Source organism: Cheilinus undulatus, linkage group 13 (genome assembly GCF_018320785.1).
Source record: "Cheilinus undulatus linkage group 13, ASM1832078v1, whole genome shotgun sequence".
NCBI lineage: Eukaryota > Metazoa > Chordata > Actinopteri > Labriformes > Labridae > Cheilinus > Cheilinus undulatus.
The window spans coordinates 18708034-18726256 of NC_054877.1; the positions used below are offsets into that span (position 1 = coordinate 18708034).

The following is an 18223-nucleotide window of genomic DNA, read 5'->3' on the forward strand; positions in this document are numbered from 1 at the left end:
AGAGACATTTCTTGTAATTACATGACTTTATAATCTAAAAAAAAGATTTTCTTGTTGAAAGTTAAAGGATCCTCTTTATTTCTGTTTAAGAGAGTGACCTTAAAACACTCATAAAATAAGTGCTAAGTCTGGCAGTGTAATAAAGCAGGATGGTTCGATCAGAAACCTTGGTCTAAGACCTTATTTTCATCTTAGAAAAGCTGTTCTTTCTAAGAAAGCATGATATTGGATTTTTGCTGGCATCCAATATGCTGATATTTACATAAATATTTAGCCAAAACCAACATTTAAATGTATGTCAGACCTGAAACTTCAGCCCTTAAAACACAATTTACGTTTGAAACTGAAAAAATTAAAGGATGTCAGTACTTAAAACACACTTTAAAGAGTAAGAATAATTCACTTTTTAAACTATTATCTGCCGATACCGTTAATACTGTGCATCTATATGGAATCAGGCCTGTGACGCATCAGTATGATTTCACAAACTCTTTAAGTTTAAAATCAAGTTATCAAACCACCTTGCATTTACATTTTTGTTAAAACTAGAAAAGCCCAAGTATGTAATATTTTGGCAAATTTTGCTTACACAAATGTTGAGTTTCCCAGTGAAAAGAGAATAATAACAACTCTCACGACCACTGATAATATCTAGGCATAAACCAGTGTTTATTTCATAATTACTGTCCTGCAAATATTGATTCTTTAATCTTGTTTTTATTATTGACAAGTCTGTTTGTTTTTTATTTCTAACTCTATCAAATGAGGAGCATTAAAGTTAATAATAAAATGCATATTATTCCATATTCTCAGGTCAATAATGACTTCTTTAAATAATTGTTTTATTCTTCACTGTGAGCCCAGAATCTGTAGATGTTTGGTCTTCAGTGATATAAAACAGAGAAAAGGAAACAAGGGCATCTGTGAAGCTGCTTCAGTGTGTTCAGGTTTTTCTGGCTTGAAATTCAAATCAAATCCCACCAAAAAAGTGTCTGTGACAGTTTGTCTTAATTATTGACTAATTTCAGATCTTGCTGTCGAATGACCCCCGTGTTGAACTGTATTTTGTTGAACTGCTTTTCTTCACTGAACATCCGAGGATGTCAAAGTTCAAAGGCAAACACTGAGCAGACACTAAACCTACATCTTCAGTGTTGGTAAGCCCAGACTTTTTCCATACATAAGCAGATGGAGGGATTTAAGTAAGAGAACAGGCCCACAGATCTCCCATACGGACACCAGCTGGAGGCTCGTTTACAACAGTGACTGATTGACAGGAACAAGATGAACAAAAAGTAATAATTTCAATAGAACTACCAAATACTTCAAACACTTAATAGATGATCTGTAAGCCCATGTTACTTTTACATTTAAAAAATGCAAACCTTGAACGTCAGGTAGGTGAAAGCACACTAGCATGCTGATAATGTATCAGTAACAATAAGAACTGAATTTAAAATAGGATAGTAAATCAGGACTAGTTCACTCAGGTCATCACTCAGCCTGGAAAACAGGTTTTTAAGGGAGAATATTTGATAATGGCTTGTTTAGAGTGCTGTTGTGATGAAATAAGACAATTCAAGACCATTTTGGGCTCTGAGACATTGTCATGAGCATAGTAATTAAGAAAATATAGTAAACTGGGAATGGATTTGAGCTTGTTTGGCGCTTTTCTCATCGTTTGACTACTTAAAAGCTTTTTACACCGCAGGTCACACTCACCCATTCACTCCACATTCACACACTGATGGCAAAGACTGATACGTAAAGCAGCCATCAGTGTTAGCTAATCCCATTCATGCACATCTATACAAACAAATTGGGGTTAAGTGTTTTGTCCTAGGACACATCGACAAGTGACTGTGGGAGCTGGGGATCGAACCCAGGACATTTGTATTGTTAGATGACATGGACCACCCAGTAATCAGAAAGATGAATTAATAATGAAAAAAAACTTTGATGCAGAGCTACACTGGACCATAACAGACTAATCTGTATCATTAACCAAAAGAGATATCAGATGTGAATTCTAATAAAGTATTGTCATTAAAACAAACAAGTAAACTATGAATAAAGGACTGTTGGCTGGCAGGAAGTGATAAAAATCATTTACTTTTGATGCATGTTTAGCCTTCTTTAGGATCACAAAGAAGATTCACATCTGAGTATCTGATACTTCAACATATTTTAGAGAATAAAGCTTACACTTTTTCTTAATTGAATGATTAAGCATTAAATGGAAAATAAACAAAGGCATTTGAGTCAAGCGACAATTCATTCATTTCCTGTTAGGCTTGGGCCTGCCAGTAAAGCATTACATAAAGTGTAAAGAGTACACCCTTACGCTTCAGCAAACTATTAGCTCTACTTTTCCATTGTATTTCAATCTTTAGCCTTACTGAGTAGATATTATGAAACAGTAATAATAAAATTACTGCCCTTTCACATCCTTTCTGGTAAAAACAGAAACTCTTTAAGCTTTCTAAACAAAAACAAACAAAGATATCAGACACTCTGAATATAAAGCAAGCCACAGATGAAAAATTAGACTACTTCACAACAAGAATTTCACTATAAAGCTCACCAAAGTAGATCCTTCGTCAGAGTGTGCAGTAAAAACAGTACAGTGCAGCAGGTACAGGTCTAAGGCAGCAAGTAAATTAGCAGCATAGGTCTTACTGTACCTGACTGAGCAGAGGATTAGTCACATGGTTATACAGTCACTGAGTATTTGTGAGTCTGCAAGTGTTGCACGCCATGAGAGAGCCAAGGCACAGAGGGCGACAACATGTGTGTGTGTGTGTGTGTGTTGCAGAAGAAGATTACCTCGGGGATGGACTTTACAAAACGGATGCCGTCGTTAGCTCCCTTGATCTTAATCAGGCAGTCACAGAAGTAATCCCAGTAGTCTTTTCTCTGACCAAGAAAGGTTGTCTTCTCTTTCTGATCAAACTGAAAAACACACGGCAGATCAGGATTATTTTATCACACTGAATAACACTGACTGGAGATCCATGGCAGCTCTGCCTGATACTGCTTTGTGTCTTTGACATATATTTAAATTTAAACACATTTTTTGGTTGCCTATGTAGAGTTAAGACCCCTCTAAAGGGCCATGGATACGTTTCCTTTGTGGTGTGATATTCATGGTTACACCTCTTAGGGTCTTGCAAATACACCAAACAGAGGAGTTGGCATGACTCACGTTTGGGTAGAATTGCTCACAATAGCTTGAGGATAAATGCACCTAGGGGAACCATTAGTGCTACACTTTTAGGGTATCTGACCCATGGCTGATTGGTTAAATGACTGTAGCCACATAAGGAATTAGTCACATCACTTTGTCATAGGATACATATGCCTGAGGTGAGGATGAGTCCACTAAAAGTGATGTAATCTTTTTATTTTGTTGCATTTTTTTGTTTTAGTCTAACAGTAATGAGCAAAAAGAAAAATATTTTTTGTTTAACTCATGAAAATAAACTATAGATTAACCAATTGTTTGGTAAGGGAAGATACAGACACAGATGTTTGAATTAACAATTTAGCTGTTTGATGATTCCAGTGCAAAAGTTATTTTCCATTACTTCTTTGTAATTAAACAAAGAAGTAATGGAACAAAGAAGTACTGCAACTCATTACTGGCAGGTCCCCCAGCATAGACAGTCTAACCTCTGCAGATGATCCAGAACGCAGCAGCACGTCTGGTCTTCAACCAACCCAAGACAGGTCATGCCACTCCTCTTTTCAACTCTCTACACTGGCTTCTAATTGCACTTTGCATCAGATTCAAAACTCTAATCATTGCTTACAAAGCAGTAACTAAAACTGCTCCTGTTTACCTGGAATCCCTAATCCAGGTCTACACTCCTTCTCGCCCACTACGCTCAGCCAGTGAACAGCGCCTGGTACTTCCAGCACATCAGGCTCCTAAGTCACTAGCCCGACTCTTTTTTCTGTTGTCCCTAAATGGTGCAATGAATTACCCCACTCGATCCGCAGAGTCCCTCTCTACTTTCAAGAGAAGGCTAAAGACCCAGCTCTTTATAGAACACTACGCACTCAGCTAGACTATTCTCCACTGTTGTCCCCAGTGGTAGAACGAGTCTCCCAGCTACAGTTGGCTTGCACTAACCTGCTCTACTTTGGGGATTTTTGTGCCCAGCTCTTTGCGAGTGACCTAGTACTTGGTACTTTGGTCTTTGTTTGTGAAGACAATTTAATTGATGGTGATGATGTGAGATCTCACATTGATATTTGTTTTTTTCCATGTTGATGTTCATTTATTCCCAAAAAATGTTTTACACACCATGTGCATTGCCTTTAACACTGCATGGCAGTACTTATGTCCAAAGGGACTTGAAGCACTTTGTAGAACTTATGAATGTTGTTTCTCCTTGTCTAGATCTTTGCTTGTGTTTGCTTACTCTTGAATGTACCGTACGTCAGGTTTGGATAAAGCATCTGCTAAATTACATTGTAACATTGTAACATGCTGGTTTATCAAATGAAAAACATAATGGGGTGTATTTAAATTGTTGTATCACTGTTGTATCACTCCAAATCAGAGTTTGATTTCTTCTGCCCACAAAAAAAAAAAAAAAAAATTCTCTGAGTCAGCAGTCTGATATTATAGTTACACAACAGATAAACATCAGCTACTGATATCCAATAAACTGGAATGCCACATTAATTGCCAATGTCTGTCAACAGAGCCAATAACAGCCTATGTCGATGTTCAGCCCATTCAGCAGTGCCCCCCTATAAAAGCTTTAACAAAAAAGACACATCCCACTATCCACTATCTCCTGCCCCATTAGGAACAGAAAAGGAGATGGGAATCACTGCTGTGAAGAGTCAGATGGCAATCTTTCAATTTTTTGGAATAAACACAAGTTGCTTGTGCCCTTATAAAAGAAAAAATGCTCAGTGTAGAGACACCTCACCTCCCTTATTTCTAGTGCGCAACTGTTAAATGATCTCGACATATTCATCAGTCTGATTGTTTTCCTTTTGGGCAATAGCTATGTCTAATTCTCTGTTAATTTCATTGTTAATTCTATTCTTTTAACTCTCCCTTTACTGGGAAAAGCACCTATAAATAAAAGACATTTATTATTTTTGTAATTATTCTTATTTCCTATTGTCATTATTACTTACAAAATGGCCCTTAGTTGCCAGTGCATTGCCATCTTCTAACTGAATGCCATGACAAAACTCTTTCCACACTTTTGATACAGTTTTACTAAATACTATGGCACCTCACCTGTAGTAGGTATTCCAGTTTGTAGAAGAATTTGTGCAGGTTGGCACTGTCATCAGTCACAGGTTCGCCACATTCCCTGTGTTCTCTACTCAACTCCAACACAGCGTCTGAACAAGACAGGAAAGCATTAATAACAAAGTACACAAGTACAGGACACAGATGTTGTGACTATTTCAGGGGGAAGACTTTTGTATGCAGTTTCTTATATTTCATACAATTTAACTATCTCCTCTTTGATCCATTGCCTGTGTACATACGGTTACAGATGATTGATACAAAAGAAAACAAAAGAAATCCTGCCACACAGAGCCATAAACCACAGAGCAGTGACTCTTAACTGGTAGGTTAGACCCATAAGTGGGCTACAGAACTAATCTCTGTGAGTTACCAATGTCTGCCTGGAAAAAAAATGTGACAAAAATCTATGATGTCCAAAAGCCCTCAGTAGACAGACATCCATATATTACAATGTTATTCCATTTTACCATGATAAGGAATACATTTTTGTGGTTTCATTGCATTTTCCATTTTAACAGCTAATTTTACATTTAATCTTAGTCTTAAGAATGCAATGTTTCTTAGTTTAAGACACATTTTTGTCGTTTCTGTGTTCATAGAAAGTGATTACATTTCAGTCTTTTAGTTGAAACACTTATTCTCGTTGCCTGAATCTTGTGCAAAATCATGATAGTATGTTATATGCACACTGCCAAACCTGCTTTCTATAACTGATAGGCAGAAGAGCTACAGATGCTTTGTTTTTACAGATTAACCCACAGTATATAGTAAATATTGTAGAATTTCAATGTCTGAAAACCCTTAATTAAATTTTACTCTCTTTTTACTGTCATTCACAAAAAACTAAACTTACCTTTCATCAGAGTTTTAGTCACTAAGGTTCAATGTTAAGCTAGACTTAGTCACACGTCAACTGACATTTTTAGTCATATAGCAAGTCATACTTGCTGGTTTGTTAGTTAAGTTTAGGGTTTTTATGAGGTCATTTTTGGGGCTTTTTTGCCTTTATTTAGATATGACAGCTGAAGCGGGTCATGAAACATGGGGGGAGAGAATGCAGGAAGACATCCAACAAACAGCACCAAGACCAGGAACTGATCCCATGACCAGTGCATTGAGGACAACAGCCTCTGTGCCTGCTCTACCCAGTGAGCTAAACCGGCATTTAGTTTTGTTTTTATTTAGCTAAAAAAGGTATTTTAACTGTAGTTTTTGTGTTAGATCTTTGGCAATTCTGAATACTTCTTAGGGGCGAAACTCTAAAGGGTCAGGAAAAGTAAACGTCATACAATCTTTAAAAATAAATTCAAATCAGCTACTCCTGATGCATTTATTATTATTCAATTTTGATGTCTGTACACAACTCAAGACCTAAAGTTAACATTGTTTGAAGTCTTAAGTCAGACCATGTTGCACTGGCCAGGCTTGGTTGTTTCTGTCATTCAGTATGCTGCTATCAAAGATTAAAACTAAAAGCAAATTTTGTCTAATTTTCTAATTTCTAATTTTCCCAATTTTCTTTTGATTTAGTTTTTTGTAAGCACAGAATACAGTTTTAGTCACTTTTCAGGTTTTTTTTGTTTGTTTGTTTTAGTTACCAAGAAATACCTTGTGCAAGAGATGCTGAATGTAAATGTGAACGTCTTTATTACCTCGTAAATCTCTGATTATCCTCTGCAGTTGATTATCTCCAACTGATGAGGAGGAGGCCATTGTGGGACGTGGGCGGTGTACTCAGGAAGTACTACAAGTGGGATTTGAAATACAGAATTTAGTATTATTATGACAGAAATTAAAAGACATAAAATTAAAGTAGTTTCTGTAAAGGGTCCCTAAAAACAACCACCCCCTCTGTGCCAGTCTCAAAACCACAATAACAGCAGGTGACAGAAGAAGAAAATAATGCTCAAGCTCTTAGAGCTGTGATGTAAGCATTAAAATAGTACTGACATGAAATAGTTTCACTTGTGCGGTAAATCACAGTTTTCTACGACGACAGCACACACCAAAGTGGCCTTCTTAGATGAGATATATTATATAAATAAATAAAGGTTCCATGATTGTTTCAGCTGACACATATGAGATGTCACATTAGCTAAATAAAGTTAGCAGAATTAGAGAGATGTCATAGCAGGTAAGTACAACATGACGACAGGTGAACGCGTATCACTGTTTAAAGCGACAGTGTCCTTATCAGATACCACTAAACCATGACTTATTTGCTCTTCTCCGCCCTGTCCACGATAAACCAGCAAAAGTGACTTCATTCACTCCTTAAACAGCGTGAAAATCCTCCAAACCTCGACATAAACATCGAGATATGAGAGCTGGCGTGAGCTATCTGGCATGCACCTGCTCTCAGATTCACATTTCCCGTTTTTTATAGTTAAATTATCACACACAGCCCCGTAACAAGGTTGTGAATAAAGCCAAACTCTTCTAGAATATATAAATTGGTAAATTACACACGTACTTGGTGTTAAAATGGTCCCGAGTGCCCAGTTTGTAGGTGATACAGCAGAAACTTGCTAACGCTAAGGGCGGGTCTTGTGAGTGATTGATAGGTTAAACGGCCAATGAGCGCCCGCTGCTGCTGCAGTAGACCATCCAAGTTCGGTTGAAAAGTGAAACGGTAAATAAACAGATGAGACGGACCTCGTGCTTTGTTAGCTCAATATTTGATCAATTATAAGACAGGCCAGACTTTGAATAACATGGAAATAGATCTGGAACTGTTCTGTGGGTCCATAGTGTTTTCAAAACGACCCATGCTTTGATTAATATCTTTGGTTAACGGCATAGTCCTCATTTTTTTCTGATTTTATTTGAGGGTCATCTTTTTATTAATTTAAATCACTGTGGTGAAATAAGCTAAATATTCAATGAATAAAATTAAAAAAGCTTAAATAGGCTACATTGAACATTGAGAGGGCATCAAGCAACAATATACAGAAAGGGGGATGCTCGTAGCCTATGTATTGAATGTAATAGTGTAATAGAAAGGAAAAAAAATCTATTGTGTGATGTTTATGCTTCATCTTCTTGAACTTCAACTTTATTGTCCCCTAAGGGAAATTTGCTTTGCAGCCAGGCAAAAAGACATGAAACACGAGGAACACAATCAGAAATTCAGATGCAAAACACCAAAATGCATTAGAGGGCAGCTGCAGGTGAAAGATCATCAAAAATAATCATCAGACAGCTGTATTAAAAAAGAGAATCCTATAGTTAATTTTTAAAATTTAGTTGCAACAGTCTCCTGTAAAAATGTTCAGCTATAATGCAACCATGATAAACACTCTCTAAAGCTGTTTTCTTGTTATATTTAGCTAGATAATCTGTTAAAAATATGTGAAATATCGAAAAATCCCTCTGCATCATTTTCTCATCATTCCTTGCTATTTATTCCTTATACATCTGTGCAATAGCAATGAAAACAACTTATAATCTACAAGTGAGTAGACAGACAAAGGCTTTGTGAAAATTAATTTTTTTAGGCCTTGCAGAAGAGGTGCAAATGCAAAAATATGGAGTTTTCCACTATATAGATTATGGAAAAATTGCCTCTTTTTCCTTTATAGTTGAAATTATTCATGTTTAAGGTAATGTAATAAATTAAAAATTTCCAAAGTGCATTGACTGAGCTGGAACAAGTTCTTCCCACTGAATCGCACAGGTATTGCCACATGCATGCGTAAACATCAGGTGTGGATCTGAAAATGAGTTACAATTTCTGTTCACTTTTGTGGTTACTATTTAAGGGATGACTCCAGGTTCTCAGTGTTTTCAGACTCATGTCCACGAAGAACATTTGTGCCTGTAAACGGACTGGAAAGGTAAACTTTACCATTTTTAAATTTGTTTGAAAAATCTTTCTCTGAAATATTAGGTTTTGTGTCATTCAGCCAGTGTTCAGCAAAGACGAAAACAAAGAAAACAATAACAAAAAGACTGCTATATTATTTTTTCTCCCTGCATAACATTAAACGTTGGAATAGAAAAAATATTCAAACACGAATAAGCAAATATTTTTCATTTTATTTTTCAAGCTTTACAGCTGTTATTTCTAGATTCCAAGTTTGGTCAGTGATTCTTTTTTCCATCAATTTTGCTTGAATAATTTTCTGACAAACTACAATTTCTCCGCTTTCTTAATTATATTTAATTCTATGGGAATACTGGGAATACTGATAAGAGAGAATACTGCAGTTATGTTGCTAAAGCTGACACGGTTCATGTTTGACATTGGTGTACAATCCAAAAAACACTTCTCTATGATGGATATCATTGAGGTCATTTTATTGTGGTCACTGCAACACTAAAAAAAAAGTTACAATGATACAGTAGTAGCATAATTTCAGGTTTGCGCTTATAGGGTGTTTCCTGATTTAGATTTCTCTTTGTTGCACAATAGTAAGCTTTGGTCCTGTTGAAACATCGAGCTGAAACTCAAACTGGTCTGACAAAGTGATGTCACCCCATATGACAGCAGTTCAAAGAAACATGAAAACTGAAGAGTCAGCAAACATAAATGTCCTTTTGGGTTATACTATTACTGGGTTGGGTGGTATGAGACACAACAAAATGTTCCAACAAGCAGTTTTCTTCAGTGTTTTCTTGTAAGTCTTTGTTAGTAGTGCACTTTAAGAAGTTGGATCCTTCAAATGTGCTTCTTTTCACCTGAATGTAGAAGTGACTGCATTGTACCCCCAAACTATTCACATACTGTATGTACAGAAGAAGAGAAAACAAAATTCAAACTAATATAATATTGTTATTTTGATTATAATATTATAAAGGTAAATGCTGGAAAAATAATTTCTATGTGTTAAGTGTATGAAAAGATGTATATTTCTTTCACAACCAATTTATTATCATTTTTTTCAGTTATTGTCATTAAACTGTCTCAACTACGAGTTCAATATTTGATCAAGTACAACTATTTTATTAGATCTGAAAATGAAATTTTGTGCATTAACAATTTTATTTAAAGACTACACTTTGATGCAAATCTAAAATCAAAACCACTCCATTATATTGTACTCAACAAAGATTAATGCAAGAAAGAAGTTGAACTTTAGTTGAATTGATGTTCTTCTGTATAAGAAAACAACGTACAAAACTATTTATTCATCAGTTGATTGATGATTTGGTTGATTCACTGATTTACTTTCATTTACAAAAAGTCTAACCCTCATTGGTTAATAAGACAACAGAAATGTAGCAGTAGTCCAACAACCCAGTTAATTACCAGTGATTATAAAGATGCATGTTCCCTGTACAGCTCAACCTTTAACATTAGATTCTGTCTTATCCCAAAAGCTTTGCAGACAGAATCTACAACTAAAAGCTTCCTCTTCTAAAGCACAACTCAATTTTCTCATAATCATCAAGCTATAAGAATTCAATATCAACAGGAGACCTTTTCAAGGACTTTTTTCATCATAGATTCACCTTTCTGACACAACAAACAAACTCCATCCTCATCTGGAGCAGTGTTAAGCCTGCCAGAGTCTAAGGATGCACTCACTCAAGGCCCAGTTGCCCAGCTGTTCTGGAGTATGATTGTCCTCAGTCCCTTGTTGGCCTGTACTCACACTGCGCTAGGCCCTGCTGTGCCTGAGCACTGTTATCTCTTCATGTGTCATGTCAGGCTTTGTTTTACCAGGAGTGCAATCTCAGAGCAACAAAACAGAGAATTTCTGTCAGATAGAGCCTTCTAATAGTCTAGTATTGTTTTAATGATAATTGAAAGGATTTGTCTTCTCAATTATGTGTCACATCCACTTTGTGCACCAGAGCTTAAGTGTATGAATAGGCAACTGTACCATGCTGAAGCCCTTCTCCTCCAACTGTGCTTGAGGTGTTACTGCACACTCACACTAAACAAACAAACTGGGCTTTGGGGGTCAAACATGCTTGGGCACAGTACAGACTGCCTAAAGCTGTGGTTCTCAAAGAGGGTTGGGACCAGATGAGTCGCCAGATGTGTTCCATAGAAAAAATAAAGAATGTTTTTAAATGGTCAATTTTATCCTTTAGATAAACACTGTATGCAGAAAATTAGAATTTAAAATAAAAACATAGTCATTTAGTGAGATTTATGCCGAAATCAAGGCAATACTGGAAAAAACCTTATATAATGTAAGTCTGCAAATAATTATTCTTTAATTTGCCTGGCTGTGTTCAACTGTGCTTCAACCACATTTTTTTCTCAAGTCATTCATAAATCAATGAATGAATGCTTCATTTCGGTTTAGTAGGGGTCCCGGTCTCTAGCCCCTTTATTTTGGGGGCTGCTGGCTGAAAAGTTTGAGAACCCCTAGCCTAATGTAAGTGAATCCTGTAGGGCCACATAGTCACAAAAACAATTCACTAAAAATGTAAGGATTTTTCATCTCCATTTATTAAAAAAAGTTTCACATTCAGAAGTCAATATTTTGATACCACTGTTGTTGTAGTCCACCTTCTCGTGCATGACTTGACTGGAACTACAATGTGAAAAAAGTCTGCTTTTTAAGAGGTAACTACTTATTGCCAGTTTACATGAGGACTGAGAAGGTGTTTATCCAAAATTTTCCACTTCGGAAACCATTTCAAAAATTTTCCATGTCCAGGTAACCAAATTGCTATTGTCATGTATATGTACAGTGCTGTGAAAAAGTATTTGCCTCTTCTGATTCCTGATGTTTTTTGCATATGTATCACACTTAAATGTTTCAAACCAATTCTGATAAATCACAAAGACAACCCAAGTAAATATAAAATTCAGTTTCTAAATGGTGGTTTTATTAATTAAGGGGAAAAAACCCAAACCTATCTAGCCCTGTGTGAAAAAGTAAAGCCCCCTGAACCTAATAACTGGTTGTGCCACCCTTGGCAGCAATAACTGAAATCAAGCATTTACGATAACTGGTGATGAGTCTTTTACATCACTGTGGAGGAATTTTGACCCAATCTTCTTCACAGAATTGTTTCAACTTAGCCATATTATAGGGTTTTTGAGCATGAACTGCCCATTTAAGGTCACACCCAGAGGTGTCAAGTAACTAAGTACAAATACTTTGTTACTTTACTTAAGTAGACATTTTTGGTACTATACTTTACTAGAGTAATTATTTTTCAGCCTACTTTTTACCTCTACTCCTTACATTTTAAAGCAATTATCTTTACTTTCTACTCCTTACAGTTTAAAAACAGCCTCGTTACTCCTATTTCATTTCAGTTTGTTTTTATTCTGGCTTGTCATCGTTCAAAAAAAACCACAAGGAAACCCCCCAAAAACCTACCCAGATAAATCGCGCCATCCAGACAGAGTGAATTTGATTGTGGTTGGATGAGAAGTATAAACACAATACCATTCCGACACCCTATTGGTTTGTACGCAATCCATTGCACCTGCGCAGGACACAAATCACATCACACTCCAGCAAGGAAATAGCAGACACGTGTAGCCTAGTATGAAGATGTCTGTGGCAGAGACTCAAATGAACTCGAGTGAAATGTCACAACCAAACACCAGCGAGGAAGTTGGTAGTACACATATTTGGTTCTTGAATGTATTTGCATTGTACTAAAATGCGTTCATTTTCAATGGGCATAAATGCGGCTGAAACAGGTGCATCCCAAATTTTTCAACATTAAAATTTTAATATAACATTATAGTCATTATGGCCTTTGGAAAAAATGTTTTTTGGGGAGGTGGGGTAGTGCGCTATAGGCCCCTGTGGAGAGGCCTAAGCTTTTGTCCTTAATGGCATTTTTTCCCCCTTACATTACTTTTACTTTTATACTTTAAGTAGTTTTAAAATCAGTACTTTTACACTTTTACTTGAGTAAAAAGCTTGAGTTGATACTTCAACTTCTACAGAAGTCTTTTTAAACGCTCGTAATGAGTAATGAATGTGAATACTTTTGACACCTCTGGTCACACCACAGTATCTCAGTTGGTTTTAAGTCAAGACTTTGATTTTGCCACTCCAAAACCTTAATTTTGTTTATTCTGAGCCATTCAGAGGTGGACTTGCTGGTATGTTTTGGGTCATTGTCCTGCTGCATAACCCAAGAGCGCTTGAGGGCACAAACTGACGGCCAGAAGTTGGCCTTCAGGATTTTCTGGTAGACAGCAGAATTCATTGTTCCATCAATCACAGCAAGTGGTCCAGGTCCTGAAGCAGCAAAGCAGCCCCAGACCATCACACTGACACCACCATGTTTGACTGTTGGCATGATCAAATGCTGTGTTATTTTTACGCCTGATGTAATGGGCTGCACGCCAGAAAGTTCAACTTTTGTCTCGTCAGTCCACAGAATATTTCTCCCAAAGTCTTGGGGATCATCAAGATGTTTTTTGGCAAATGTGAGACGAGCCTTTGTGTTCTGTTTTTGTCAGCAGTGGTTTTGGCCTTGGAACTCTCCCATGATGCCATTTTTGCCCAGCGTCTTTCTTGTGGTTGAGTCATGAACTCTGACCTTAGCCTACGCCAGTAAGGCTTGCAGTTCTGGATGTGGTTCTGGGTTCTTTTGTGACCTCCTGGATGAGTCGTCATTGCTCTCTTGGAGTCATTTTGGTTGGTCGACCACTCCTGGGAAGGTTCACCACTGGTCTCAGTTTTCTCCATTTTTAGATAATGGCTCTTACTGTGGTTCACTGGAGTCCCAAAGCCTTGGAAATGGCTTTGTAACCTTTTCCAGACTGATAGATTTCAATCACTTTGTTTCTCATTTGTTCTTGAATTTCTTTGGATCGTGGCATGATGCGTTTCTTTTTAAGATCTTGTAGCCTACTTCACTTTGTCTGACAGCTTCTATTTAAGTGATTTCTTGATTCAACAAATCTGGCGGTAATCAGGTCTTGGTGTGGCCAGTGAAATGGAACTCAGATTTCCAAGAACTGTGGTTAATCACTTAATTCATGATTTAACAAGGGGGGGGGGGGCAATTAATTTTTCACAAGGGCCAGGTAGGTTTTTTTCCCCCTTGGTAAATAAAATCATTACTGCACTTTGTATTTACTTGGGTTGTCTTTGTGAGATATCAAAATTGGTTGATTATCTGAAACATTTAAGTGTTATAACTATGCAAAAACATCAGGAATGAGAGGGGGAAATATTTTCCCACAGCACTTTACTGCCAAAATGCAGCTAAAGGTTCCCATTATCACCTAAAAATGTAGTGTAAAGATGGTTTACAGCATTATTATTGCTCCTAAATGTTACTGTGCAGAGATATAATAAGGTCATGTGTCACATAGTTTTGATAAAATCCTATCTTTATTTTTGCATACTTTACTGTATCAGTTGTATGTTTTATAATTTTAATATAACTTTTCAATAAATCTTTTTAATTTTTTCCTCCAGCTGAAGCAATATGGCCACAACTGAAGACTTTACCACCTCCGCTACAACTTATTACAACTATGACGAAGACTATAATGATGAACTGTGTGACAAAACAAGCGTCACCGAGTTTGGAGCCAGCCTCACTCCAATTTTCTTCTCCATTGTCATGATCCTCAGCATGTTTGGCAACATCCTGGTCATCGTGATTCTGGCGAAGTACGAGAATTTAAAGTCTCTCACCAACGCCTTCATCCTGAACCTAGCTGTGTCAGATCTCTTCTTCACCGCAGGTTTACCCTTCTGGGCTTATTACCACACACACGGTTGGACTTTAGGGAACGTTACATGCAAAATAGTCAACTTTGTCTTCTGTATTGGCTTCTACAGTAGCGGTATCCTCCTCATGCTGATGACTGCCCACCGTTACATAGCAGTCATGAATCCTCTGTCGAGCCTAGTGTCCACCACAGGATGGTTCAGTGTTCTAGCGTGTGTGGTCGTCTGGGTAGTGAGTGTTTTGATCGCAAGTCCAGCCCTCTTCTTCACTGAAGTCCAGAACCAGTTTTACTGTGTGTACTCAAACTCAACCTGGAGCCTGTGGGGAATCTACCTGCAAAATACCCTCTTTATAATTAGTTCATTAGTGTTCATCTTTTGCTACTCTCAGATCATATGCCGACTGCTGCGTCCTACTGCTCAGAGGAGAAAGAACAAAACTCTAAAGCTGATTTTTACATTGATGATTGTTTTCTTTGTAGGCTGGACTCCTTACAATGTGGTAATATTCCTGAAGTCTTTTTATTTCTGGCCAAGACCCCCTGTTGACTCGAATGCCGTCACTTCAAGCTGTGAAATGTCCAAACAGCTGGATTATATCTTTTACATCAGCCGACTCATCGCCTTCTCACACTGCTGCCTAAACCCGGTGTTTTATGTCTTTGTGGGTGTTAAATTCAAAAACCACTTGAAGAAAATGCTGAAGGGCTGGCGCAATGACAACAACAGCATCCGCAACAGGCCAAACAGGCTCACGATCACGTCTATCACAAGTGGAGAAGAGTTCTCAATGTAGCTTGAAAAGAGAAATCTGAAAACCTTAACTTCATCTCCTAAATCCTGATTGAAAAATCCCATTGGCACTCAAAAACTGCTTGAAATACAAACTTTAAACATACTGTTTTGTGGTTCATTCTTAATATTTGGTAACAATGGCAAAATTTTTGTCAGCATGCAATGCCAAAAAGTGCAACATACCCATGTAAAGATACACTTAACAACTGCCCCATGAAACGTGTTCTCCTTCACAATCTTTCTCCATGCAGCGACTGACTACTGGTTCCATGCTTGGCAATCACTCCAACTAATGTTGCCGTGCAAACTCACAAGTGTTAATTTTGTCAAGTAAATCTATGACTAAATGTGTTTGTTGACCACCTTTTTTCCACGAGGAAGACTGAACAAAGACTAGTACAATTAGTTCAAAGAAAATAAAAGCCTTTACTAACATACACTATATGGACAAAAGTATTAGGCCACACCTGTTAATCATTTAGTTCAGGTGTTTCAATCAAACCTGTCACCACAGGCATATCAAGTCAAGCACCTAGCCATGCAGTCTCCATTTGCAAACATTTATTATCCTCAACCCCACTGAGCATATTTGGGATGAAGTTGAATGGAGATTGTGAGCCAGGCCTTCTCGTCCAACATCAGTGCCTGACCTCATAAATACAGCATTTATGAGGTCAACTCCATGTTAAAGTACATGTATGAGTACAATATTATTATTATTACAATATTATTATCTGTTGGTGTGATGGTCAGGTGGCCGAATAGTTTTGTCCATATAGAGTTTAAGAACTAAAACTGGTCTAATGCTTTTGAGTTTTTGTCGACCAAAACAAGACTAAAGCTTTAAAGAGTGAAAAATGACTAAAAATAGCACCAAAACTAAAAGGCATTTAAATTTAAGATAGTTGCCAAAATGAACACTGCTAACAGCCTGTAACTAACAACTTACTGCACTCTTTGAGGGAAAGTGCGTGTATTGTTATGCTGGCTCTCATATCATATCTTACATGAAAGAATGAACCATTATGTGGAAATGATTTTGTTTTATGAACACAAATTTACTCAGATTTGTGAATGTGGCGTCTGTGTCACTGAAAGCATCCACTTGCAGATGTTGCAGTTCAGCTTTCTTACAAAGAGAAACACCCTAACCCTACATCAGCTGTTTTTTTGTCACTGTTCTCACTGAGCCCTCAGCTGAAAGTTCAACTTTTTTAACCCTGCTGCACCCGTCAGTGTCACTTTTCCTTCACCAACCAATAAAAAACAAGGAGGGCCAACTTTGTCATCAAGAATAGTGGAAGAGAAAGTGATCTGACCTGTCTGACCTATACAGTTTCTTATTTTTTTCTTTTTCCTTTTTTTGTGGGAGTGTGGGTGTGGGGCTTACTGGACTGGCCAGCTACATAGATTTGAAAATAGGGTTAAAGGGATAGGGGGAGATATGCACCTTTACTTATTTTTTAATGTTTTGTAGGTGATTTTCCCTGAAATAAAATCAAATATTAAGGAGCATGCTTAATAAGATTATAAAATAGCTTGTATATAAAAGTTTTAACTCTTTTTGGCCGATCTGGGCCGGGAAAAAATAAAAAGTATAAAAGTTGTATGATATTTCTTCAGCTTGTGCAGTCACCAGAGTATGGAAGTCCTAAGTCATGATTGTGAGATAAAACGTTGAAATTGTGAGATAGAAAATCGAAATTATGAGTTAAAGAGTCATAATTATAATAAAAAGTCAAAATGATGAGATTAAAAGTCATAATTAGGACTTTTAATCTCATAATTTCAACTTTGTGTCTAATAATTATTATTTAGTAATTTTTGTTTTTAATTGCCTTACTTCTACATTTTTTCTTTTTAAAGTGGCAGAAATGGGCTTCCATAATAGAGGCTTTGTAAATCTGTCATCCATGAGTTAAATTTATATTAACAGTTCATGTAATTATGGCAGCATTTATTCTCATATGTCACTGAGTATATACTAGGTATTTGTAGGAGTGTAAGGCTTATGTTTAATGACAATTACATGTAATTTACTAAGTTTTATCATGCTTAAAAAGATTTTTCTGGCCATTTTGCCTTTTTTTGAAGAGAGCAAGACAGTAGTGTCATACATCAGGTAGAGAGAGAGGGAATGACATGGGGGGAATGAAGCCGTAGGTCAAACCCAAACCCGGGTCGCCAATTTGAAGGACTTGATTCCATGTACGGGGCACAGCCTAACAGCTAGGAGCCTCAGTAGATCATGCTTTCAAATAAGAAAACTGTATTTATGTGTTAAAGTTTGTTTGTTTGAATTATTGTAAAAGTGATTTGGTTTAATCATTTCGTATTCCCGTACGAGCAAAAACAAATCATATCTGTCTAAATATTTTGTTGTTTGAGTATTATGACATAAACCATTTTCTGTAATACTTTCCATTATGATAACATTGTCATCATTAATTCTTTACAATAAAATAACATCACTGACTTGAACTTCTTCTGTGTCTTTATTAAGTACAGGAAATACCCATGGTGGCTT

The 18223-nt window shown here is 36.9% G+C and overlaps 2 protein-coding genes across 3 annotated transcripts in view; one reads left to right on the forward strand and one right to left on the reverse strand.

Annotated features, from left to right (window-relative positions):
- Positions 1-7815, reverse strand: part of fyco1b (FYVE and coiled-coil domain autophagy adaptor 1b) — a 31198-nt gene extending 23383 nt beyond the window's left edge. For both annotated transcript variants that reach the window (XM_041803518.1, XM_041803519.1), the window contains exons 1-4: positions 7758-7815; positions 6937-7028; positions 5267-5373; positions 2827-2952 (exon numbers count right to left, since the gene is read on the reverse strand). In XM_041803518.1, the coding sequence (XP_041659452.1) occupies positions 2827-2952; positions 5267-5373; positions 6937-6997 (294 nt within the window). In that variant the 5' untranslated portion in view covers positions 6998-7028; positions 7758-7815. The remainder of the gene's footprint in view (positions 1-2826; positions 2953-5266; positions 5374-6936; positions 7029-7757) is intronic.
- Positions 7816-9080: 1265 nt separating this feature from the next.
- On the forward strand, positions 9081-18171 carry xcr1b.1 (chemokine (C motif) receptor 1b, duplicate 1). The gene is made up of 2 exons (XM_041802625.1): positions 9081-9120; positions 14644-18171. The coding sequence occupies exon 2, from the start codon at positions 14654-14656 to the stop codon at positions 15695-15697; it is 1044 nt and encodes a 347-aa protein (XP_041658559.1). The 5' UTR covers positions 9081-9120; positions 14644-14653; the 3' UTR covers positions 15698-18171.
- The last annotated feature ends 52 nt before the right edge of the window (positions 18172-18223 follow it).